The sequence below is a fragment of the Crinia signifera genome, chromosome 3 (genome assembly GCF_055691185.1).
Source record: "Crinia signifera chromosome 3, ASM5569118v1, whole genome shotgun sequence".
Taxonomy (NCBI): Eukaryota; Metazoa; Chordata; class Amphibia; order Anura; family Myobatrachidae; genus Crinia; species Crinia signifera.
The window spans coordinates 340,879,206-340,905,319 of NC_139219.1; the positions used below are offsets into that span (position 1 = coordinate 340,879,206).

A 26,114-nucleotide genomic window follows, 5' to 3' on the forward strand; every position below is an offset into this window, starting at 1 on the left:
CTCGGGATGTCTCTCTGTCCTGTGTCTGTCTCTCTGTGTGTGCTCGGGATGTCTCTCTGTCCGGTGTCTGTCTCTCTCTGTGTGTGCTCGGGATGTCTCTCTGTCCGGTGTCTGTCTCTCTGTGTGTGCTCGGGATGTCTCTCTGTCCGGTGTCTGTCTCCCTGTGTGTCCTCGGGATGTCTCCCCCAGCCTGTGTCTGTCTCCCTGTGTGCTCTGGATGTCTCCCCCAGCCTGTGTCTGTCTCCCTGTGTGTCCTCGGGATGTCTCCCCCAGCCTGTGTCTGTCTCCCTGTGTGTGCTCGGGATATCTCCCCCGGCCTGTGTCTGTCTCCCTGTGTGTGCTCGGGATGTCTCCCCCAGCCTGTCTCTCTCTCTGTGTGTGCTCGGGATGTCTCTCTGTCCAGTGTCTGTCTCTCTGTGTGTGCTCGGGATGTCTCTCTGTACAGTGTCTGTCTCTCTGTGTGTGCTCGGGATGTCTCTCTGTCCAGTGTCTGTCTCTCTGTGTGTGCTCGGGATGTCTCTCTGTCCAGTGTCTGTGTCTCTGTGTGTGCTCGGGATGTCTCTCTGTCCTGTGTCTGTCTCTCTCTGTGTGTGCTCGGGATGTCTCTCTGTCCAGTGTCTGTCTCTCTCTCTCTCTGTGTGTGCTCGGGATGTCTCTCTGTCTAGTGTCTGTCTCTCTGTGTGTGCTCGGGATGTCTCTCTGTACAGTGTCTGTCTCTCTGTGTGTGCTCGGGATGTCTCTCTGTCCAGTGTCTGTCTCTCTCTCTCTCTGTGTGTGCTCAGGATGTCTCTCTGTCTAGTGTCTGTCTCTCTGTGTGTGCTCGGGATGTCTCTCTGTACAGTGTCTGTCTCTCTGTGTGTGCTCGGGATGTCTCTCTGTCCAGTGTCTGTCTCTCTGTGTGTGCTCGGGATGTCTCTCTGTCCTGTGTCTGTCTCTCTCTGTGTATGCTCGGGATGTCTCTCTGTCCAGTGTCTGTCTCTCTGTGTGTGCTCGGGATGTCTCTCTCTGTGTGTGCTCGGGATGTCTCTCTGTCCTGTGTCTGTCTCTCTGTGTGTGCTCGGGATGTCTCTCTGTCCAGTGTCTGTCTCTGTGTGTGCTCGGGATGTCTCTCTCTGTGTGTGCTCGGGATGTCTCTCTGTCCTGTGTCTGTCTCTCTCTGTGTATGCTCGGGATGTCTCTCTGTCCAGTGTCTGTCTCTCTGTGTGTGCTCGGGATGTCTCTCTCTGTGTGTGCTCGGGATGTCTCTCTGTCCTGTGTCTGTCTCTCTGTGTGTGCTCGGGATGTCTCTCTCTGTGTGTGCTCGGGATGTCTCTCTGTCCTGTGTCTGTCTCTCTGTGTGTGCTCGGGATGTCTCTCTGTCCAGTGTCTGTCTCTGTGTGTGCTCGGGATGTCTCTCTCTGTGTGTGCTCGGGATGTCTCTCTGTCCTGTGTCTGTCTCTCTCTGTGTGTGCTCGGGATGTCTCTCTGTCCAGTGTCTGTCTCTCTGTGTGTGCTCGGGATGTCTCTCTGTCCAATGTCTGTCTCTCTGTGTGTGCTCGGGATGTCTCTCTGTCCAATGTCTGTCTCTCTGTGTTTTCTCGGGATGTCTCTCTCTGTGTGTGCTCGGGATGTCTCTCTGTCCAGTGTCTGTCTCTCTGTGTGTGCTCGGGATGTCTCTCTCTGTGTGTGCTCGGGATGTCTCTCTGTCCTGTGTCTGTCTCTCTGTGTGTGCTCGGGATGTCTCTCTGTCCAATGTCTGTCTCTCTGTGTGTGCTTGGGATGTCTCTCTCTGTGTGTGCTCGGGATGTCTCTCTCTGTGTGTGCTCGGGATGTCTCTGTCCTGTGTCTGTCTCTCTCTGTGTGTGCTTGGGATGTCTCTCTGTCCGGTGTCTGTCTCTCTGTGTGTGCTTGGGATGTCTCTCTCTGTGTGTGCTCGGGATGTCTCTCTCTGTGTGTGCTCGGGATGTCTCTCTGTCCTGTGTCTGTCTCTCTCTGTGTGTGCTCGGGATGTCTCTCTCTGTGTGTGCTCGGGATGTCTCTCTGTCCGGTGTCTGTCTCTCTCTGTGTGTGCTTGGGATGTCTCTCTGTCCGGTGTCTGTCTCTCTGTGTGTGCTCGGGATGTCTCTCTGTCCTGTGTCTGTCTCTCTGTGTGTGCTTGGGATGTCTCTCTCTGTGTGTGCTCGGGATGTCTCTCTGTCCTGTGTCTGTCTCTCTCTGTGTGTGCTCGGGATGTCTCTCTCTGTGTGTGCTCGGGATGTCTCTCTGTCCTGTGTCTGTCTCTCTGTGTGTGCTTGGGATGTCTCTGTCCGGTGTCTGTCTCTCTCTGTGTGTGCTCGGGATGTCTCTCTGTCCAGTGTCTGTCTCTGTGTGTGCTCGGGATGTCTCTCTGTCCAGTGTCTGTCTCTCTGTGTGTGCTCGGGATGTCTCTCTGTCCAGTGTCTGTCTCTCTCTGTGTATGCTCGGGATGTCTCTCTGTCCAGTGTCTGTCTCTCTGTGTGTGCTCGGGATGTCTCTCTCTGTGTGTGCTCGGGATGTCTCTCTGTCCTGTGTCTGTCTCTCTGTGTGTGCTCGGGATGTCTCTCTGTCCAGTGTCTGTCTCTGTGTGTGCTCGGGATGTCTCTCTCTGTGTGTGCTCGGGATGTCTCTCTGTCCTGTGTCTGTCTCTCTCTGTGTATGCTCGGGATGTCTCTCTGTCCAGTGTCTGTCTCTCTGTGTGTGCTCGGGATGTCTCTCTCTGTGTGTGCTCGGGATGTCTCTCTGTCCTGTGTCTGTCTCTCTGTGTGTGCTCGGGATGTCTCTCTCTGTGTGTGCTCGGGATGTCTCTCTGTCCTGTGTCTGTCTCTCTGTGTGTGCTCGGGATGTCTCTCTGTCCAGTGTCTGTCTCTGTGTGTGCTCGGGATGTCTCTCTCTGTGTGTGCTCGGGATGTCTCTCTGTCCTGTGTCTGTCTCTCTCTGTGTGTGCTCGGGATGTCTCTCTGTCCAGTGTCTGTCTCTCTGTGTGTGCTCGGGATGTCTCTCTGTCCAATGTCTGTCTCTCTGTGTGTGCTCGGGATGTCTCTCTGTCCAATGTCTGTCTCTCTGTGTTTTCTCGGGATGTCTCTCTCTGTGTGTGCTCGGGATGTCTCTCTGTCCAGTGTCTGTCTCTCTGTGTGTGCTCGGGATGTCTCTCTCTGTGTGTGCTCGGGATGTCTCTCTGTCCTGTGTCTGTCTCTCTGTGTGTGCTCGGGATGTCTCTCTGTCCAATGTCTGTCTCTCTGTGTGTGCTTGGGATGTCTCTCTCTGTGTGTGCTCGGGATGTCTCTCTCTGTGTGTGCTCGGGATGTCTCTGTCCTGTGTCTGTCTCTCTCTGTGTGTGCTTGGGATGTCTCTCTGTCCGGTGTCTGTCTCTCTGTGTGTGCTTGGGATGTCTCTCTCTGTGTGTGCTCGGGATGTCTCTCTCTGTGTGTGCTCGGGATGTCTCTCTGTCCTGTGTCTGTCTCTCTCTGTGTGTGCTCGGGATGTCTCTCTGTCCGGTGTCTGTCTCTCTCTGTGTGTGCTTGGGATGTCTCTCTGTCCGTTGTCTGTCTCTCTGTGTGTGCTCGGGATGTCTCTCTGTCCTGTGTCTGTCTCTCTGTGTGTGCTTGGGATGTCTCTCTCTGTGTGTGCTCGGGATGTCTCTCTGTCCTGTGTCTGTCTCTCTCTGTGTGTGCTCGGGATGTCTCTCTCTGTGTGTGCTCGGGATGTCTCTCTGTCCTGTGTCTGTCTCTCTGTGTGTGCTTGGGATGTCTCTCTCTGTGTGTGCTCGGGATGTCTCTCTGTCCTGTGTCTGTCTCTGTGTGTGCTCGGGATGTCTCTCTGTCCAGTGTCTGTCTCTCTGTGTGTGCTCGGGATGTCTCTCTGTCCAGTGTCTGTCTCTCTCTGTGTGTGCTCGGGATGTCTCTCTCTGTGTGTGCTCGGGATGTCTCTGTCCTGTGTCTGTCTCTGTGTGTGCTCGGGATGTCTCTCTGTCCGGTGTCTGTCTCTCTCTGTGTGTGCTTGGGATGTCTCTCTGTCCGGTGTCTGTCTCTCTCTGTGTGTGCTCGGGATGTCTCTCTGTCCAGTGTCTGTCTCTCTGTGTGTGCTCGGGATGTCTCTCTGTCCAGTGTCTGTCTCTCTGTGTGTGCTCGGGATGTCTCTCTCTGTGTGTGCTCGGGATGTCTCTCTGTCCAGTGTCTGTCTCTCTGTGTGTGCTCGGGATGTCTCTCTGTCCAGTGTCTGTCTCTGTGTGTGCTCGGGATGTCTCTCTGTCCGGTGTCTGTCTCTCTCTGTGTGTGCTCGGGATGTCTCTCTGTCCGGTGTCTGTCTCTCTCTGTGTGTGCTCGGGATGTCTCTCTGTCCGGTGTCTGTCTCTGTGTGTGCTCGGGATGTCTCTCTGTCCAGTGTCTGTCTCTCTGTGTGTGCTCGGGATGTCTCTCTGTCCAGTGTCTGTCTCTCTGTGTGTGCTCGGGATGTCTCTCTGTCCAGTGTCTGTCTCTCTGTGTGTGCTCGGGATGTCTCTCTGTCCAGTGTCTGTCTCTCTGTGTGTGCTCGGGATGTCTCTCTGTCCAGTGTCTGTCTCTCTCTGTGTGTGCTCGGGATGTCTCTCTGTCCAGTGTCTGTCTCTCTCTGTGTGTGCTCGGGATGTCTCTCTGTCCATTGTCTGTCTCTCTCTGTGTGTGCTCGGGATGTCTCTCTGTCCTGTGTCTGTCTCTCTCTGTGTGTGCTCGGGATGTCTCTCTGTCCGGTGTCTGTCTCTCTGTGTGTGCTCGGGATGTCTCTCTGTCCGGTGTCTGTCTCTCTGTGTGTGCTCGGGATGTCTCTCTGTCCGGTGTCTGTCTCTCTCTGTGTGTGCTCGGGATGTCTCTCTGTCCGGTGTCTGTCTCTCTCTGTGTGTGCTCGGGATGTCTCTCTGTCCGGTGTCTGTCTCTCTCTGTGTGTGCTCGGGATGTCTCTCTGTCCGGTGTCTGTCTCTCTGTGTGTGCTCGGGATGTCTCTCTGTCCGGTGTCTGTCTCTCTCTGTGTGTGCTCGGGATGTCTCTCTGTCCGGTGTCTGTCTCTCTCTGTGTGTGCTCGGGATGTCTCTCTGTCCGGTGTCTGTCTCTCTCTGTGTGTGCTCGGGATGTCTCTCTGTCCGGTGTCTGTCTCTCTCTGTGTGTGCTCGGGATGTCTCTCTGTCCGGTGTCTGTCTCTCTCTGTGTGTGCTCGGGATGTCTCTCTGTCCGGTGTCTGTCTCTCTCTGTGTGTGCTCGGGATGTCTCTCTGTCCGGTGTCTGTCTCTCTCTGTGTGTGCTCGGGATGTCTCTCTGTCCAGTGTCTGTCTCTCTCTGTGTGTGCTCGGGATGTCTCTCTGTCCTGTGTCTGTCTCTCTGTGTAACATGTGGTCTGTACTCTGCAGGTAATGTGCTGGGAGAACTCCGCATTCATCTTCCTGAACAGGTTTCTGGACCTGGTAGATGTAAGTATGGTGCCATGGTGTGATGTACGCGTGGGCAGGAGCAGGGCACTGTGGCATGGTGTGATGTACGCGTGGGCATGTGCAGGGCACTGTGCCATGGTGTGATGTACGCATGGGCATGAGGAGGGCACTGTGCCATGGTGTAATGTACGCGTGGGCATGAGCAGGGCACTGTGGCATGGTGTGATGTACGCGTGGGCAGGAGCAGGGCACTGTGGCACGGTGTGATGTACGCGTGGGCATGAGCAGGGCACTGTGGCACGGTGTGATGTACGCGTGGGCAGGAGCAGGGCACTGTGGCACGGTGTGATGTACGCGTGGGCAGGAGCAGGGCACTGTGGCACGGTGTGATGTACGCGTGGGCATGAGCAGGGCACTGTGGCACGGTGTGATGTACGCGTGGGCATGAGCAGGGCACTGTGGCACGGTGTAATGTACGCGTGGGCATGTGCAGGGCACGGTGTGATGTACGCGTGGGCATGAGCAGGGCACTGTGGCACGGTGTGATGTATGCGTGGGCAGGAGGAGGGCACTGTGGCACGGTGTAATGTACGCGTGGGCAGAAGGAGGGCACTGTGGCATGGTGTGATGTACGCAGGAGGAGGGCACTGTGGCATGGTGTGATGTACGCGTGGGCAGGAGCAGGGCACTGTGGCACGGTGTGATGTACGCGTGGGCATGAGCAGGGCACTGTGGCACGGTGTGATGTACGCGTGGGCAGGAGCAGGGCACTGTGGCACGGTGTGATGTACGCGTGGGCATGAGCAGGGCACTGTGGCACAGTGTGATGTACGCGTGGGCATGAGCAGGGCACTGTGGCACGGTGTGATGTATGCGTGGGCATGAGCAGGGCACTGTGGCACGGTGTGATGTACGCGTGGGCATGTGCAGGGCACTGTGGCACGGTGTGATGTACGCGTGGGCAGGAGGAGGGCACTGTGGCATGGTGTGATGTACGCGTGGGCAGGAGCAGGGCACTGTGGCACGGTGTAATGTACGCGTGGGCAGGAGGAGGGCACTGTGGCATGGCGTGATGTACGCAGGAGGAGGGCACTGTGGCATGGTGTGATGTACGAGTGGGCATGAGCAGGGCACTGTGGCATGGTGTAATGTACGCGTGGGCATGTGCAGGGCACTGTGGCATGGTGTAATGTACGCGTGGGCATGTGCAGGGCACTGTGGCATGGCGTGATGTACGCAGGAGGAGGGCACTGTGGCATGGTGTGATGTACGCGTGGGCAGGAGCAGGGCACTGTGGCACGGTGTAATGTACGCGTGGGCATGTGCAGGGCACTGCATGCTGTAACCAGGGTCTGGGATAACTCCCCCTTCCACTAGATCTGTATAGGTGACATGTACATTATCCAATGGTTATTGGGGATCTTATGTTATTAATATACACTAAAATGGAACCACACGTTAGCGCTGTGCTGATCTCTCTTATGTTATTAATGTTTATCTGTTCTCCAGGCCATTGATGAGGGAAGTTTGGATGCCCTGGATCACACTGATTTCCAATACACAGACATTCCCTTTGAGGTTCCACTCCCTGCTAAGCAGCATGTTCCAGTGAGTAACGGATTTACATCTGTGACCCTCCTCCCTCCGGATTTACATCTGTGACCCTCCTCCCTCCTCACTGTTACTCATCTCCTCCATCTGTGACTATTGTCCTCCTCACTGTCACTTCCTCCATCTGTGACTCTCTACTCCATCTGTGACTCTCGTCCTTCCTCGCTGTTACTTCCTCCATCTGTGACTCTCGTCCTTCCTCGCTGTCACTTCCTCCATCTGTGACTCTCGTCCTCCTCGCTGTCACTTTCTCCCTCTGTGACTCTCGTCCTCCTCGCTGTCACTTCCTCCCTCTGACTCTCGTCCTCCTCGCTGTCACTTCCTCCATCTGTGACTCTCGTCCTCCTCGCTGTCACTTCCTCCATCTGTGACTCTCGTCCTCCTCGCTGTCACTTCCTCCATCTGTGACTCTCGTCCTCCTCGCTGTCACTTCCTCCATCTGTGACTCTCGTCCTCCTCGCTGTCACTTCCTCCATCTGTGACTCTCGTCCTCCTCGCTGTCACTTCCTCCATCTGTGACTCTCCTCCTTCCTCGCTGTCACTTCCTCCCTCTGTGACTCTCCTCCTCGCTGTCACTTCCTCCATCTGTGACTCTCCTCCTCCTCCTCGCTGTCACTTCCTCCATCTGTGACTCTCGTCCTTCCTCGCTGTCACTTCCTCTCTGTGACTCTCGTCCTTCCTCGCTGTCACTTCCTCTCTGTGACTCTCGTCCTCCTCGCTGTCACTTCCTCCCTCTGTGACTCTCCTCCTCGCTGTCACTTCCTCCCTCTGTGACTCTCCTCCTCCTCCTCGCTGTCACTTCCTCCTTCTGTGACTCTCGTCCTCCTCGCTGTCACTTCCTCCCTCTGTGACTCTCGTCCTCCTCGCTGTCACTTCCTCCCTCTGTGACTCTCGTCCTCCTCGCTGTCACTTCCTCCCTCTGACTCTCGTCCTCCTCGCTGTCACTTCCTCCCTCTGTGACTCTCCTCCTCGCTGTCACTTCCTCCCTCTGTGACTCTCCTCCTCCTCCTCGCTGTCACTTCCTCCATCTGTGACTCTCCTCCTTCCTCGCTGTCACTTCCTCCCTCTGTGACTCTCCTCCTCGCTGTCACTTCCTCCATCTGTGACTCTCCTCCTCCTCCTCGCTGTCACTTCCTCCATCTGTGACTCTCGTCCTTCCTCGCTGTCACTTCCTCTCTGTGACTCTCGTCCTTCCTCGCTGTCACTTCCTCTCTGTGACTCTCGTCCTCCTCGCTGTCACTTCCTCCCTCTGTGACTCTCCTCCTCGCTGTCACTTCCTCCCTCTGTGACTCTCCTCCTCCTCCTCGCTGTCACTTCCTCCTTCTGTGACTCTCGTCCTCCTCGCTGTCACTTCCTCCCTCTGTGACTCTCGTCCTCCTCGCTGTCACTTCCTCCCTCTGTGACTCTCGTCCTCCTCGCTGTCACTTCCTCCCTCTGACTCTCGTCCTCCTCGCTGTCACTTCCTCCCTCTGTGACTCTCCTCCCTCTGTGACTCTCCTCCTCCTCCTCGCTGTCACTTCCTCCTTCTGTGACTCTCCTCCTCCTCCTCGCTGTCACTTCCTCCTTCTGTGACTCTCGTCCTCCTCGCTGTCACTTCCTCCCTCTGTGACTCTCGTCCTCCTCGCTGTCACTTCCTCCCTCTGTGACTCTCGTCCTCCTCGCTGTCACTTCCTCCCTCTGTGACTCTCGTCCTTCCTCGCTGTCACTTTCTCCATCTGTGACTCTCGTCCTTCCTCGCTGTCACTTTCTCCATCTGTGACTCTCGTCCTTCCTCGCTGTCACTTTCTCCATCTGTGACTCTCGTCCTTCCTCGCTGTCACTTTCTCCATCTGTGACTCTCGTCCTTCCTCGCTGTCACTTTCTCCATCTGTGACTCTCGTCCTTCCTCGCTGTCACTTTCTCCATCTGTGACTCTCGTCCTTCCTCGCTGTCACTTTCTCCATCTGTGACTCTCCTCCTCCTCCTCCTCGCTGTCACTTCCTCCACCTGTGACTCTCCTCCTCCTCCTCCTCGCTGTCACTTCCTCCATCTGTGACTCTCCTCCTCCTCCTCCTCGCTGTCACTTCCTCCACCTGTGACTCATCTCCATCTGTGACTCATCTCCTCCATCTGTGACTCTCCTCCTCCTCCTCGCTGTCACTTCCTCCATCTGTGACTCTCCTCCTCCTCCTCGCTCTCACTTCCTCCATCTGTGACTCTCCTCCTCCTCGCTGTCACTTCCTCCCTCTGTGACTCTCCTCCTCCTCGCTGTCACTTCCTCCATCTGTGACTCTCCTCCTCCTCGCTGTCACTTCCTCCATCTGTGACTCTCGTCCTCCTCGCTGTCACTTCCTCCATCTGTGACTCTCCTCCTCCTCGCTGTCACTTCCTCCATCTGTGACTCTCCTCCTCCTCCTCCTCGCTGTCACTTCCTCCACCTGTGACTCATCTCCTTCATCTGTGACTCATCTCCTCCATCTGTGACTCTCGTCCTCCTCACACTCTCACGCTCTGCGTCAGGTGGAGAAACGAGAGGAGGTCAGAGAGTGGGTCTTAGCCGTGTCCATGGATCAGAGAGTAGATCAGACCCTTCCCCTGGATGAAAGAGGAACTTATGAAGCATCACTTCTAGCTGTCAGTAGTGGGATCCACTCCCTGCCTTGCCTGCTAACTGGTGAGATGTTATTATTATCCTAATAGTATTATGTATCTATTATTATCCATTAATAAGAATGTAATCAATACACTATATTATTATAATCCACCATTATCATTTATTATTATCATCATCTTATCATTAGTAGTATTACCACTACAAATACTACTATATTCTTATCATCATTATTTATTTATTACCAGTTATTATATAGCGCACACATATTCCGCAGCGCTGTACAGAGAATATTATTATCAGTTATTTATATAGCGCACACATATTCCGCAGTGCTGTACAGAGATTATTATTACCAGTTATTATATAGCGCACACATATTCTGCAGCACTGTACAGAGACTATTATTACCAGTTATTATATAGCGCACACATATTCCGCAGCGCTGTACAGAGACTATTATTACCAGTTATTATATAGCGCACACATATTCCGCAGCGCTGTACAGAGAATATTACCAGTTATTATATAGCGCACACATATTCTGCAGCACTGTACAGAGACTATTATTACCAGTTATTATATAGCGCACACATATTCCGCAGCGCTGTACAGAGACTATTATTACCAGTTATTATATAGCGCACACATATTCCGCAGCGCTGTACAGAGAATATTATTACCAGTTATTATATAGCGCACACATATTCTGCAGCACTGTACAGAGACTATTATTACCAGTTATTATATAGCGCACACATATTCCGCAGCTCTGTACAGAGACTATTATTACCAGTTATTATATAGCGCACACATATTCCGCAGCGCTGTACAGAGAATATTATTACCAGTTATTATATAGCGCACACATATTCTGCAGCACTGTACAGAGACTATTATTACCAGTTATTATATAGCGCACACATATTCCGCAGCGCTGTACAGAGAATATTATTACCAGTTATTATATAGCGCACACATATTCCGCAGCGCTGTACAGAGACTATTATTACCAGTTATTATATAGCGCACACATATTCCACAGCGCTGTACAGAGAATATTATTACCAGTTATTATATAGCGCACACATATTCCGCAGCGCTGTACAGAGACTATTATTACCAGTTATTATATAGCGCACACATATTCCGCAGCGCTGTACAGAGAATATTATTACCAGTTATTACATAGCGCACACATATTCCGCAGTGCTGTACAGAGACTATTATTACCAGTTATTATATAGCGCACACATATTCCGCAGCGGGGTACAGAGAATATTATTACCAGTTATTATATAGCGCACACATATTCCACAGCGCTGTACAGAGACTATTATTACCAGTTATTATATAGCGCACACATATTCTGCAGCACTGTACAGAGACTATTATTACCAGTTATTATATAGCGCACACATATTCCGCAGCGCTGTACAGAGACCATTATTACCAGTTATTATATAGCGCACACATATTCCGCAGCGCTGTACAGAGAATATTATTACCAGTTATTATATAGCGCACACATATTCCGCAGCGCTGTACAGAGACCATTATTACCAGTTATTATATAGCGCACACATATTCCGCAGCACTGTACAGAGAATATTATTACCAGTTATTATATAGCGCACACATATTCCGCAGCGCTGTACAGAGACCATTATTACCAGTTATTATATAGCGCACACATATTCCGCAGCGCTGTACAGAGACTATTATTACCAGTTATTATATAGCGCACACATATTCCGCGGCGCTGTACAGAGACTATTATTACCAGTTATTATATAGCGCACACATATTCCGCAGCGCTGTACAGAGAATATTATTACCAGTTATTATATAGCGCACACATATTCCGCAGCGCTGTACAGAGAATATTATTACCAGTTATTATATAGCGCACACATATTCCGCAGCGCTGTACAGAGAATATTATTACCAATTATTTATATAGCGCACACATATTCCGCAGCGCTGCACAGAGAATATTATTACCAGTTATTATATAGCGCACACATATTCCGCAGCGCTGTACAGAGACTATTATTACCAGTTATTATATAGCGCACACATATTCCACAGCGCTGTACAGAGAATATTATTGCCAGTTATTATATAGCGCACACATATTCCACAGCGCTGTACAGAGAATATTATTACCAGTTATATTATATAGCGCACACATATTCCGCAGCGCTGTACAGAGAATATTACCAGTTATTATATAGCGCACACATATTCCGCAGCGCTGTACAGAGAATATTATTACCAGTTATATTATATAGCGCACACATATTCTGCAGCGCTGTACAGAGAATATTTGAACAGTCACATCAGTCCCTGCCTCAGTGGAGCTTACAATCTATATTCCCTACCACATGTACACGCACACAGACATTCTAGGGTTAATTTTTGTTGAATGCCAATTCACCTACCTGTATATTTTTGGATTGTGGGAGAAATCTGGAGTACCTGGAGGAAACCCACACAAGTATGGGGAGAACATACAAACTCCACACAGATATGGCCATGACCTCAGCACTGTGAGGCAGTAATGATAACCATTACACCGTCCATGTGATGATTGTAATTATATTATCTATTAATAGTAGATATTATAATTTTCTAAAATGTAATAAGTAATGATAATTAGATATTTATGACTTATTCATAATCATTTTTTTAAATATTCATTATTTTTAATTACTATATTATCATTATCTATTATTATTTTCTATTATATTATCTATTCTATAATTGTTATTACTTTATTATGTTTATTTTATAATATCATGATCATTTATTAATATTTTTGTTCATTATCATTACTGCTACTGTATATTGTCAGAATTATTGTGATTATTAATATTATTACTTTGTTTTTTTACTATATTATCAACCATTATCTTTTACTATATTGGTAATTATTAGTATTATGATTTTTCTATTATTTTTTGTTATTATGTTTTATATTATATTTACGTTGATGATGATAATATTATTACTTTATTATTATTAATATTCTCTGTATCATGTTACATGTCTGATCTTTGTAATGAGCTCTTGGTATAAGGTTACATGCCCATCTCTCATCTCTGTAATACAGTGGCGGATTACCCACAGGGCGACAGGGGTGGTTGCCCCGAGGCCCCTGCCCCCACACCCCCAATGCAGTGGCGGGTGGGTGGGCGTATCCTCAGTCCATGCATGCATGTATGTATGCATGTATGTATGCATGTATGTATGTATGTATGTCCATCCTAGTCAGAAATTTCCGCTGTTTGAACAGGGACAGAGGGGGCTACTAGGTGAATCTGGTGAGACCAGGCCCATGCAGCATTCACCAGCGGCCTCCGTATGCCCGGCCTCACCAGCGGCCTCCGTATGCCCGGCCTCACCAGCGGCCTCCGTATGCCCGGCCTCACCAGCGGCCTCCGTATGCCCGGCCTCACCAGCGGCCTCCGTATGCCCGGCCTCACCAGCGGCCTCCGTATGCCCGGCCTCACCAGCGGCCTCCGTATGCCCGGCCTCACCAGCGGCCTCCGTATGCCCGGCCTCACCAGCGGCCTCCGTATGCCCGGCCTCACCAGCGGCCTCCGTATGCCCGGCCTCACCAGCGGCCTCCGTATGCCCGGCCTCACCAGCGGCCTCCGTATGCCCGGTCTCACCAGTCTTTTGTACATTGTTGCTTAGTCTACATAAAACTGACCCTTATTTGACATCATTCCTCTCCTCAGGTTATCCCGTCCTCAGAAACAAGATAGAGTTCAAGCAGCCGGGCAAAGCTGCAAACAAGGAGGATTGGAATAAGTTTCTAATGGCTATTAAGGTGAAGAGGTCTTTCCTGTTCCTCACTCCTCATCCGTCTCCCGAGCTGCTGTATGTCCCACAATCTTGGTCATTGTGTGTACTAAATCCAACCCATTACTAATGTCCCATTCCCCCGCCGGCCTGGCCACTGCCCTCTCCTATTCCCCCCGCCGCCTGGCCGCTGCCCTCTCCCATTCCCCCCGCCGGCCTGGCCGCTGCCCTCTCCCATTCCCCTCGCCAGCCTGGCCGCTGCCCTCTCCCATTCCCCCCGCCAGCCTGGCCGCTGCCCTCTCCCATTCCCCCCGCCGGCCTGGCCGCTGCCCTCTCCCATTCCCCCCGCCGGCCTGGCCGCTGCCCTCTCCCATTCCCCCCGCCGGCCTGGCCGCTGCCCTCTCCCATTCCCCCCGCCAGCCTGGCCGCTGCCCTCTCCCATTCCCCCCGCCAGCCTGGCCGCTGCCCTCTCCCATTCCCCCCGCCGGCCTGGCCGCTGCCCTCTCTCATCCCCCCCCCCCCCTTGCAATGTGTACTTACCTGTGACTCCTGTTCTTCCATCCTCAGACCAGTCACAGCCCGGAGTGTCAGGATGTGCTGAAGTTCATCAGTCGCTGGTGCGGAGGTCTCCCAAACACCAGCTTCTCATTCCAGTGAGCCAAGACCTTTATTAGTAATAAAAATTATATCACAGACTTGTTCTGCGTGTTTGTGTCCCACTGTGCACTGGAGATACTGTCAAGTCTCCCCTCAGACTGTGATATTGCCAGTGTCACAGTACAGCCCGCCATGACTGTCCCCTCCACCCTGTCAGTCAGCCAGTAAGCTCAGTGCCGGGGTAAATGCTGGCAATATACTGAGTGGACATGGCTCTGGTGGTACAGACACCATGGTCAGGAGCAGCTCCAGTACAGGACACGTAGCGGGTGGGAACAGCTCCGTATATAGTACAGCTACAGTACAGGACACGTAGCGGGTGGGATTAGCTCTGTATATAGTACAGTACAGGACACGTAGCGGGTGGGGACAGCTCCGTATATAGTACAGCTACAGTACAGGACACGTAGCGGGTGGGATTAGCTCCGTATATAGTACAGTACAGGACACGTAGCGGGTGGGAACAGGTCCGTATATAGTGCAGCTACAGTACAGGACACGTAGCGGCTCGGAACAGGTCCGTATCTAGTACAGCTACAGTACAGGACACGTAGTGGGTGGGAACAGGTCTGTATATAGTACAGCTACAGTACAGGACACGTAGCGGGTGGGAACAGCTCCGTATATAGTACAGCTACAGTACAGGGCACGTAGCAGGTGGGAACAGCTCCGTATATAGTACAGCTACAGTACAGGACACGTAGCGGGTGGGATTAGCTCCGTATATAGTACAGTACAGGACACGTAGCGGGTGGGAACAGGTCCGTATATAGTGCAGCTACAGTACAGGACACGTAGCGGCTCGGAACAGGTCCGTATCTAGTACAGCTACAGTACAGGACACGTAGTGGGTGGGAACAGCTCCGTATATAGTGCAGCTACAGTACAGGACACGTAGCGGGTGGGAACAGGTCCGTATATAGTACAGCTGCAGTACAGGACACGTAGCGGCTCGGAACAGGTCCGTATATAGTACAGCTACAGTACAGGACACGTAGCGGCTCGGAACAGGTCCGTATATAGTACAGCTACAGTACAGGACACGTAGCGGGTGGGAACAGGTCCGTATATAGTACAGCTACAGTACAGGACACGTAGCGGGTGGGAACAGCTCCGTATATAGTACAGCTACAGTACAGGACACGTAGTGGGTGGGAACAGGTCCGTATATAGTACAGCTGCAGTACAGGACACGTAGCGGCTCGGAACAGGTCCGTATATAGTACAGCTACAGTACAGGACACGTAGCGGGTGGGAACAGGTCCGTATATAGTACAGCTGCAGTACAGGACACGTAGCGGCTCGGAACAGGTCCGTATATAGTACAGCTACAGTACAGGACACGTAGCGGCTCGGAACAGCTCCGTATATAGTACAGCTACAGTACAGGACACGTATCGGCTCGGAACAGGTCTGTATGTACTATAGAGCATACCACCGCGAGCATATATTACAGAATATTAATAGGGAGATGTACCAGTTGTCAGATTACAAACACTGCTGGCTTTGCGTGGCTACTTTGTCTCTCGCCAAGGCTTAGTACATAGGCCCTAAGAGATGGAACATGGAAGGTATATAGTACAGCTACGTACATCACCACGAGCACGTATAACAGTATAGGACACAGTCAGACCTGAGCCTCCCACCCCTACGTTATACCTCACACAGACCAGAGAATAGCAGGAGGGCAGAGGCCTAGTTTCACCCCATGACACACACACACACACACACACACACACACACACATACACACACAGGTGGAGGGTCCTGCTTGTGGTAGACAGCAGGGAGAGCCATGGTGCTGATCACTAATAACAGTGCATGGTCTGTACCTCCTCCTACAGGTGCTGGCTGATCCATCTCCCAACCAGCCTCATTCCTGCTGGATTGCCCTCAGCACTCTATCATAACTGGACACCAATGACCAGAGGGGGGAGGAGCCTGCACAGAGATATCCACACCCCATCTGATTTAGACACACCCCTAACACCATGTGACCATTCTGGACTTTGCTAAAAATCAGCCAGTTGAGGGGGTGCAATGACTGTATAAGATCACAGCAGCCTCAGTGTTACAGTAAAGGAATTTATTGTGTACATATTAAAAAAAAAAACTTAAGTTAAAAAAACCCTTTCACATAAGACATCGCTGATAAATGGCCGAATTCTTCTCCATGTGCTGGGCTCTGGGAGAAGTGAGGAGACGGCAGCAGCAGCAATTGTCCACACAGCGGAGTGTTCACCCATCTCCAACAAGCTGGAAGAGACAAGATCAGCAGCAAAAATCACTAACCAACCTCGCGTCACTATAGAGTGGGCCTCCACCCCAACCCACCCCACGTCACTATAGAAGCCATAGCCTCCATCCTGACACACCCCGCATCACTATAGAGGCCACGGTCTCCATCATAACCCAACTCACATCACTACAGAGGCCGCAGCCTCCACTCCAACCCACCCTGCATCACTATAGAAGCCATAGCCTCCGTCCTGACACACCCCGCATCACTATAGAGGCCACGGCCTCCAACCCACCCCACGTCACTATAGAGACCACAGTCTCCATCATAACAGAGGCCGCGGCCTCCACCCCAACCCACCCTGCATCACTATAGAAGCCATAGCCTCCGTCCTGACACACCCCGCATCACTATAGAGGCCACGGCCTCCAACCCACCCCACGTCACTATAGAGACCACGTCTCCATCATAACAGAGGCCGCGGCCTCCACCCCAACCCACCCTGCATCACTATAGAAGCCATTGCCTCCGTCCTTACACACCCCGCATCACTATAGAGGCCACGGCCTCCACCCCACGTCACTATAGAAGCCATAGCCTCCATCCTGACACACCCGCATCACTATGGCGGCCACAACCTCTGTCCTGACCCACCCTGCATCACTATGGCGGCAGCACCCTAACCCACCCCCCCATTACTATAGAGGCGGCAGCACCCTAACCCACCTTGTGTCACTTTAGAGGCCATTGCCTCCACCCTAACACACCCCACCTCACTCTCCCGGCGTCAACTATAGAGGCCGCAGCATTCTAACCCACCACCCATTACTATAGAGGCCGCAGCATCCTATCCTAACATATTAATTACCAGGACTTGAGTACTCCCAGGAACAACCCTGGACCCTTGAGGGGAGCAAGACACTGTACAGTCCGTATGTGGCGGAGCAGCAGACTCACCTCTGGTCTGGTCTATGCCTGCGCCTCTATTAGCTGATGTGTTTCTGGCCTCATGACATCGTCCAGCCTCTCCTTCTCCGCCTCCTGGTCCTGTAGCTGAGAAGCAATAGAAATTAGTACAAGAACAGTTCAGAGGTCAATGGTCAACATTAGCTGCCACATCCATAGCGCAGCCTCGGCCAGGGGGTGGGGTGTTCTCGTCCAGACCCATAGCGCAGCCTCGGGGCCAGGGGGTGGGGAGTTCTCTTCCCGCGCCCAGACCCATAGCGCAGCCTCGGCCAGGGTGTTCTCTTTCCGCACCCAGACCCATCGAGCAGCCGGAGTGAATGGCTCCAAATTAAAGAATTATATCCAAGACAAATAGATTGTAACATTTATAAGTATTGAGCTGCTACGATTTCTACCATTGATGGTACCGATGATGAAATAGCACCATATGGCTCCATCAAACTGAGCCCGGACATCTCCCCAGTGTGAGCAGACATAACACAGGCAAGAGGGGGGCGGTGTGATGATGAATGGCGCGTCTAATCGCAGCAACCGGCGTGGCTCTGTTGTAGTGAGAGGCGGCGCCGGGAGCGAACTACGCCGCGCTTGAACCACCTCTCAGTTTATGGAGAAATGCATCACCGGGAACTTACTGTCCTTTTCATCATCCACCTACTTCCCCAGCTCTTCAAGAGGTCCGTACTGTTTGGCTCTATTGCTCCTGGATTGTTCCATCAAAGCGGCTGTATACAGTAAGAGGCCTGCGGCAATCTTCACTGTTTACCTGATTGGGCAACGCCAAAGACGGACGTCTGCTCCCTGTGCTGGTAAGAGGATAAGAGGCGGTTCAAACGCGGCGTAGTTTGCTCCCGGCTCTCACTACGCCGGTTGCTGCGATTAGACACGCCATTCAATACACCGCCCCCCTCTATCCTGTGACGCTATATCTATATTTAAGCTGTAATGTGTATTGAACTGTGGCGCTCTTTATTTGTACTGTATTTTTGTTATTTAATTAATGTTATGCCAAGTTTTGTCTCCCTGTATTGTTCCTTTGTACGGCGCTGCGAAACACTTGTGGCGCCTTATAAATAAAATAATAATAATAATAATAATAATAATAATATATACACTGGGGAGAGCCATGTGGTCATTACATCATCGGTACCATCAATGCTATAAATCACAGCATCCCAATACTTCATTGTTACAATCTATTAAGGATTTGTCACAGACATAATTCTTGAGTATACAACCAGCACCAAACACCCCCCACCTAGATCACAGCATCCCTAACCAGTCTCTCAGAGCAGCGTCAGACTGGGAAATGAAGGGCCCACCGGGGGAATACAGTGGCAGGGGCCCACAATAAGGGTTCTAGTCTTCAGAGATTGTATGGCTGCCACAGAACTTTGCTGACCATTAGAGTGTGCACGGTCTCAGCCTTTTGACAAAGAAGAAAAAAAAATATATATATATATACACACACATATATACACATATACATACATACATACATATATATATATACACACACACACACACACACACACACACCTTACCCGCACTTTCAGAGTGGACCTCCTCACCCCCCTGTGAATGAAAACTCACTTGATCTGGTCTTCACCTACCGTTGTGATATTTCTGATTCTCCAACTCCCCATCTGTCCATCACCTGCTGTTTTACCTTATCCCCTTTCTGACTGTCCACCTCTTAAGGCCACCATCACTAAATGTAACATTGAGGCTACGAACACTGGTTTCATACTTCTCAATCTCCATGCGGAACACTGAGGATATTGACACCACCTCCCTGTGTGACTCCCTGAGGATATTTACACCACCTCCCTCTCCTCCCAGTGTGACTCCCTGAGGATATTTACACCACCTCCCTCTCCTCCCAGTGTGACTCCCTGAGGATATTTACACCACCTCCCTCTCCTCCCAGTGTGACTCCCTGAGGATATTGACACCACCTCCCTCTCCTCCCAGTGTGACTCCCTGAGGATATTGACACCACCTCCCTCTCCTCCCTGTGTGACTCCCTGAGGATATTGACACCACCTCCCTCTCCTCCCTGTGTGACTCCCTAAAGATATTTACACCACCTCCCTCTCCTCCCTGTGTGACTCCCTGAGGATATTGACACCACCTCCCTCTCCTCCCTGTGTGACTCCCTGAGGATATTGACACCACCTCCCTCTCCTCCCTGTGTGACTCCCTGAGGATATTGACACCACCTCCCTCTCCTCCCAGTGTGACTCCCTGAGGATATTGACACCACCTCCCTCTCCTCCCAGTGTGACTCCCTGAGGATATTGACACCACCTCCCTCTCCTCCCTGTGTGACTCCCTGAGGATATTGACACCACCTCCCTCTCCTCCCTGTGTGACTCCCTGAGGATATTGACACCACCTCCCTCTCCTCCCTGTGTGACTCCCTGAGGATATTGACACCACCTCCCTCTCCTCCCAGTGTGACTCCCTGAGGATATTGACACCACCTCCCTCTCCTCCCTGTGGATATTGACACCACCTCCCTCTCCTCCCTGTGTGACTCCCTGAGGATATTTACACCACCTCCCTCTCCTCCCTGTGTGACTCCCTGAGGATATTGACACCACCTCCCTCTCCTCCCTGAGGATATTGACACCACCTCCCTCTCCTCCCTGTGTGACTCCCTGAGGATATTGACACCACCTCCCTCTCCTCCGTGTGACTCCCTGAGGATATTTACACCACCTCCCTCTCCTCCCAGTGTGACTCCCTGAGGATATTGACACCACCTCCCTCTCCTCCCTGTGGATATTGACACCACCTCCCTCTCCTCCCTGTGTGACTCCCTGAGGATATTTACACCACCTCCCTCTCCTCCCTGTGTGACTCCCTGAGGATATTGAAACCACCTCCCTCTCCTCCCAGTGTGACTCCCTGAGGATATTGACACCACCTCCCTCTCCTCCCAGTGTGACTCCCTGAGGATATTGACACCACCTCCCTCTCCTCCCTGTGTGACTCCCTGAGGATATTGACACCACCTCCCTCTCCTCCCTGTGTGACTCCCTGAGGATATTTACACCACCTCCCTCTCCTCCCTGTGTGACTCCGAGGATATTTACACCACCTCCCAGTGTGACTCCCTGAGGATATTGACACCACCTCCCTCTCCTCCCAGTGTGACTCCCTGTGGATATTGACACCACCTCCCTCTCCTCCCTGTGGATATTGACACCACCTCTCTCTCCTCCCTGTGTGACTCCCTGAGGATATTGACACCACCTCCCTCTCCTCCGTGTGACTCCCTGAGGATATTGACACCACCTCCCTCTCCTCCCTGAGGATATTGACACCACCTCCCTCTCCTCCCTGCGTGACTCCCTGAGGATATTGACACCACCTCCCTCTCCTCCCTGTGTGACTCCCTGAGGATATTTACACCACCTCCCTCTCCTCCCTGTGTGACTCCCTGAGGATATTTACACCACCTCCCAGTGTGACTCCCTGAGGATATTGACACCACCTCCCTCTCCTCCCAGTGTGACTCCCTGTGGATATTGACACCACCTCTCTCTCCTCCCTGTGTGAATCCCTTCTAGCTTTTTCCTGTCCTGAACAAGCCACTTCCCAATATAATGCCTCCCTTACTTCTGCTCTTGATTCTGTTGCTCCACCATTCACCCTCACAAACAAACACCTCAACTCCGCCACCAAATGCACCAGACACCTGCAGAAATGCTCACACACTACTGAGCGACAACGGAGGAAATCAGGCTATAAGGCAGAATTCCTCCACACCACAAACCTGCTCTCATCCTCCAGTGCTGTCCTTACCCTGGTCATAGTGCAAGAACCTCATCTCCTCCCAGTCTAATAAACCCCGGCACCTGCCAACTCCCGCCACTGCCCACCCTCCTCCCGCCACTGCCCACCCCCCTCCTCCCGCCACTGCCCACCCTCCTCCCGCCACTGCCCACCCTCCTCCCGCCACTGCCCACCCTCCTCCTCCCGCCACTGCCCACCCTCCTCCTCCCGCCACTGCCCACCCTCCTCAATCTCTGCTCTTAACTTTACCATTTCACATCCAAAATTGACTCCAAGTCAGAACCTCACATCCCAAAGCATCAACCAGTCACTACTTTCCCCTGTCACCCCTCCCCAACATTCTTACATACTCTTACCTCTTTCTCCTGTGTATCAGATGGGGAGATAGGTTTTATATATTGCTGTATAGTATAATTGTATCTGAGTGATGCAAAACTGTATTTTGTTACTATGTTCTGCATGGTAATAAACAATAAAGTGCATTGTATCAGATGAGGAAGTCATGGGCCTCATCTGCCACCCCCCCCTACCTTCCTTCTCTACTTGACCTTATCCCCTCCTCTACCTCTCTTTCTGCCTATTTCCATATTGCCCACCTACTCAATCTATCCCCCTGGCACTGTCCCTTCCGCCGGAAAACATGCCCATGAGACTCCCGTATTCTTAAAAAATGGAATAAAAACTACTCTACAGTAAATCCTGACACCCTCTCCAGCCACCGTCCCATCTCGCTCCTTTCTTTTCTCTTCAAGCTCATTGAGCGCATTGTCTATCTAACCACCTTATGGTCTTTCTTTGCTCCCAATTCCTACCTGACCCATTCCAGTCTGGCTTCGGTCCTCTCCACTGACACTGCCGTCACTAAGGTCTGCAAAAACCTCCACACTGCCAATGGCCAATACACTTATTCTCCTGGTCCCCGCTGCCGCTTCTGACACTGTGGACCACCCTCTCCTCTTGCAAATCCTTCACGCCCTTGGCCCGAGTGATACTGGCCGCCTCTCTGCCCTCCCATCTCTCGGCCCTCTTCCCACCCTCTCCTGGCTGGCCGCCTCTCTGCCCCCTCCTTCTATGCCTCCTCTCAGGACTTCACCACCCCAATAAAAGCAGGTATCCCAAGGTTCGGTTCTGGAACCTCCCCTATTCGCTCTGTATACATCCTCTCTATGGGAGCTCATTAGGTCTTCTAACCTCCAATATAGTCATCTCTATGAGTGTACTCAGATCTACCTTTCATCCCTGGACCTAGTTCCCGCTCTCACCACTCATGTCCCCAGCTGTCTCTTCTTGGATGTCCCAGTGCATTCTTATATGTAACATGTCTAAGACTGGGCTGATCATTTTCCCACCCTCATTATCTATTGATGGCGCTACTATCTCCTATAGTCCACAAAGTACGCTGTCCTGCAGTAATCTCCAATTGCTCCCTGTCCTTCATGCCTCATACAACACCTCTCACAGTCCTTCTGCTTCCATCTCCAGGATCTGACCCTTTCTTAACCAGGATACTACTAAAAGGTGTATACACACCTGAAAGATATGGTGATCAATTCCCTTGAACTTCCCCAGTGTCCTGGAGTAACGATATTGTGCATACACACTGAACGATAGGATGAATGATCCAGCTCGGCCCTATAGATTTTTGTAAAATAAATCCAAAATTGTCCAGTCTGCACAGGCAAACAACCTTGATGAACGAGTGTCAAAACCACGCATTCATTCGTAGCATACACACTGGCCGATATTTTGACCAATATCTTTCAAATGAATGCTACTGGTCAAAAACAAAGAAAAAAAAAATCATACAGTGTGAACACACCTTTAGACCTTCATCATCTCACTGGTCATCTCCAGACTGGACTACTGTAATCTCCTATGTGTCCTCTCCAATCTATCCTCAGTGCTGCTCATCTTCCTCACTGGTCATCTTCCAGACTGGGCTACTGTAATCTCCTATGTGTCCTCTCTCCAATCTATCCTCAGTGCTGCTCATCCTCTCACTGGTCATCTCCAGACTGGACTACTGTAATCTCCTCAGTGCTGCTCATCTTCCTCACTGGACATCTCCAGACTGGGCTACTGTGATCTCCTATGTGTCCTCTCAAATCTATCCTCAGTGCTGCTCACCTTCCTCACTGGTCATCTCCAGACTGGACTACTGTAATCTCCTATGTGGTCTCTCTCCAATCCATCCTCAGTGCTGCTCATCTTCCTCACTGGTCATCTCCAGACTGGATTACTGTAATCTCCTATGTGGCCTCTGTCCAATCTATCCTCAGTGCTGCTCATCTTCCTCACTGGTCATCTCCAGACTGGACTACTGAAATCTACTATGTGTCCTCTCTCCAATCCATCCTCAGTGCTGCTCATCTTCACTGGTCATCTCCAGACTGGACTACTGTAATCTCCTATGTGGTCTCTATCCAATCTATCCTTAGTGCTGCTCATCTTCCTCACTGGTCATCTCCAGACTGGACTACTGTAATCTCCTATGCGGTCTCTCTCCAATCTATCCTCAGTGCTGCTCATCTCCTCACTGGTCATCTCCAGACTGGACTACTGTCATCTGCTATGTGGCCTCTCTCCAATCCATCCTCAGTGCTGCTCATCTTCCTCACTGGTCATCTCCAGACTGGACTACTGTAATCTACTATGTGTCCTCTCTCCAATCCATCCTCAGTGCTGCTCATCTTCACTGGTCATCTCCAGACTGGACTACTGAAATCTACTATGTGTCCTCTCTCCAATCCATCCTCAGTGCTGCTCATCTTCACTGGTCATCTCCAGACTGGACTACTGTAATCTCCTATGTGGTCTCTATCCAATCTATCCTCAGTGCTGCTCATCTTCCTCACTGGTCATCTCCAGACTGGGCTACTGTAATCTCCTATGCGGTCTCTCTCCAATCCATCCTCAGTGCTGCTCATCTTCCTCACTGGTCATCTCCAGACTGGACTACTGTAATCTACTATGTGTCCTCTCTCCAATCCATCCTCAGTGCTGCTCATCTCCTCACTGGTCATCTCCAGACTGGACTACTGTAATCTCCTATGTGGTCTCTATCCAATCTATCCTCAGTGCTGCTCATCTTCCTCACTGGTCATCTCCAGACTGGACTACTGTAATCTCCTATGTGGTCTCTCTCCAATCTATCCTCAGTGCTGCTCATCTCCTCACTGGTCATCTCCAGACTGGACTACTGTCATCTGCTATGTGGCCTCTCTCCAATCCATCCTCAGTGCTGCTCATCTTCTCACTGGTCATCTCCAGACTGGACTACTGTAATCTCCTATGTGGTCTCTCTCCAATCTATCCTCAGTGCTGCTCATCTCCTCACTGGTCATCTCCAGACTGGACTACTGTCATCTGCTATGTGGCCTCTCTCCAATCCATCCTCAGTGCTGCTCATCTCCTCACTGGTCATCTCCAGACTGGACTACTGTCATCTGCTATGTGGTCTCTCTCCAATCTATCCTCAGTGCTGCTCATCCTCTCACTGGTCATCTCCAGACCGGACTACTGTCATCTGCTATGTGTCCTCTCAAATCTATCCTCAGTGCTGCTCATCTTCCTCACTGGTCATCTCCAGACTGGACTACTGTAATCTCCTATGTGGTCTCTCTCCAATCTATCCTCAGTGCTGCTCATCTTCCTCACTGGTCATCTCCAGACTGGACTACTGTAATCTGCTATGTGGCCTCTCTCCCATCTATCCTCAGTGCTGCTCATCCTCTCACTGGTCATCTCCAGACTGGGCTACTGTAATCTCCTATGTGGTCTCTATCCAATCTATCCTCAGTGCTGCTCATCTCCTCACTGGTCATCTCCAGACTGGGCTACTGTAATCACGTGGCCTCTGTCCAATCCATCCTCAGTGCTGCTCTTCTTCCTCACTGGTCATCTCCAGACTGGGCTACTGTAATCTGCTATGTGCAATCCTACCCTCCCCCCCCCCCCCCCCTCTCTCATCTATCCTCACCAAACGTACTGCGACCACCTCCCCTCTCCCTTCCCCTTACAAATCCAATTCACACCACTCACACTCAGAAGGCCCTCACCTACTCCTCCCATTCACATCTCTGATTAGATCACCCTTTACACTCCCACCCATCCTCTAATCCAGGGGTGGCAGTAAGCAGCCCCCCAGCTGTTGATGAACTATACATCCCAGCATGCCTTTCCTCAGTTTCAGCATGGCAAAACTAAGGCAAGGCATGCTGGGATGTGTAGTTCAACAGATGGAGAGCCACCTATTGCCCAGACCTGCTCTAATCTGATAATGCACATGTTGCTCCCTACTTCTGGAACCTTCTCACTCTCCCCACAGACAGACTCCGGAGACCCACTTCTTCCCCAAACCCAGCCAACTGTCATCCCCATCTGTGTCACCCGCCCGTCTGCCTCTAAGCTATAGAATGGAAGCTCTCACGAGCAGGGCCCTCTCTCCTCCCATCTCCATACTTCCTGTGATGGTATCCTCAGTGTTCCACCACCCCAACAACTGATGCACATACCATACTATACCATACCACCTTGTGCCACCGGTTTGTTGTCTCTGTAACCGCGCCCTGCGATCCCGTGTGGAACCATATAACAGGGATACAATATATAAAACACTGGAGTGCAGATAATACACCACAGTCCTGTGCAGAACATGGGAACATAAGGTGTAATGTTATCCGTGTTCATAACGGAGGAGATGGGGCCCAGGCAGCGAATCCTACAGGTGTGACATTGGCTGCCGAGGTGCAGCAATGAGCTCACCTACCCCGGTACCACCACCAACCCCCCCCCCAGCCTCTGTCACATGACTACACTTATTATTATCCGGCCCCTCAGAGAACACTATGGACCATAAAGCTGGCGGCAGCACTTACCTTCTGCCGCAGGTAACTTTCCCCACATGGGCCAATTCCTCGCAGTATAAACGCCACAACACAACAACGGATGGACAGCGCGGCCTCCACAGCGGACAGGAACATGGACGGGAACCAGAGGGCCAGCGTGGTGTCCTACACAGGATACAGGGGACACCGTGAGGAACATAC

The 26,114-nt window shown here is 51.6% G+C and overlaps 2 protein-coding genes across 2 annotated transcripts in view; one reads left to right on the forward strand and one right to left on the reverse strand.

The window, feature by feature from the left end:
- Window positions 1–14,098, forward strand: part of IFT172 (intraflagellar transport 172) — a 207,807-nt gene extending 193,709 nt beyond the window's left edge. The window contains 5 exon segments of the mRNA XM_083178982.1: window positions 5,372–5,431; window positions 6,902–7,000; window positions 9,503–9,656; window positions 13,340–13,431; window positions 13,971–14,098. Of these exon segments, the coding sequence (XP_083035108.1) occupies window positions 5,372–5,431; window positions 6,902–7,000; window positions 9,503–9,656; window positions 13,340–13,431; window positions 13,971–14,060 (495 nt within the window). The 3' untranslated portion in view covers window positions 14,061–14,098.
- A 2,033-nt stretch (window positions 14,099–16,131) lies between these two features.
- Window positions 16,132–26,114, reverse strand: part of KRTCAP3 (keratinocyte associated protein 3) — a 37,545-nt gene continuing 27,562 nt past the window's right edge. The window contains exons 5-7 of the mRNA XM_083178983.1: window positions 25,944–26,078; window positions 17,257–17,352; window positions 16,132–16,316 (exon numbers count right to left, since the gene is read on the reverse strand). Coding sequence (XP_083035109.1) covers window positions 17,269–17,352; window positions 25,944–26,078 — 219 coding nt within the window. The 3' untranslated portion in view covers window positions 16,132–16,316; window positions 17,257–17,268. The remainder of the gene's footprint in view (window positions 16,317–17,256; window positions 17,353–25,943; window positions 26,079–26,114) is intronic.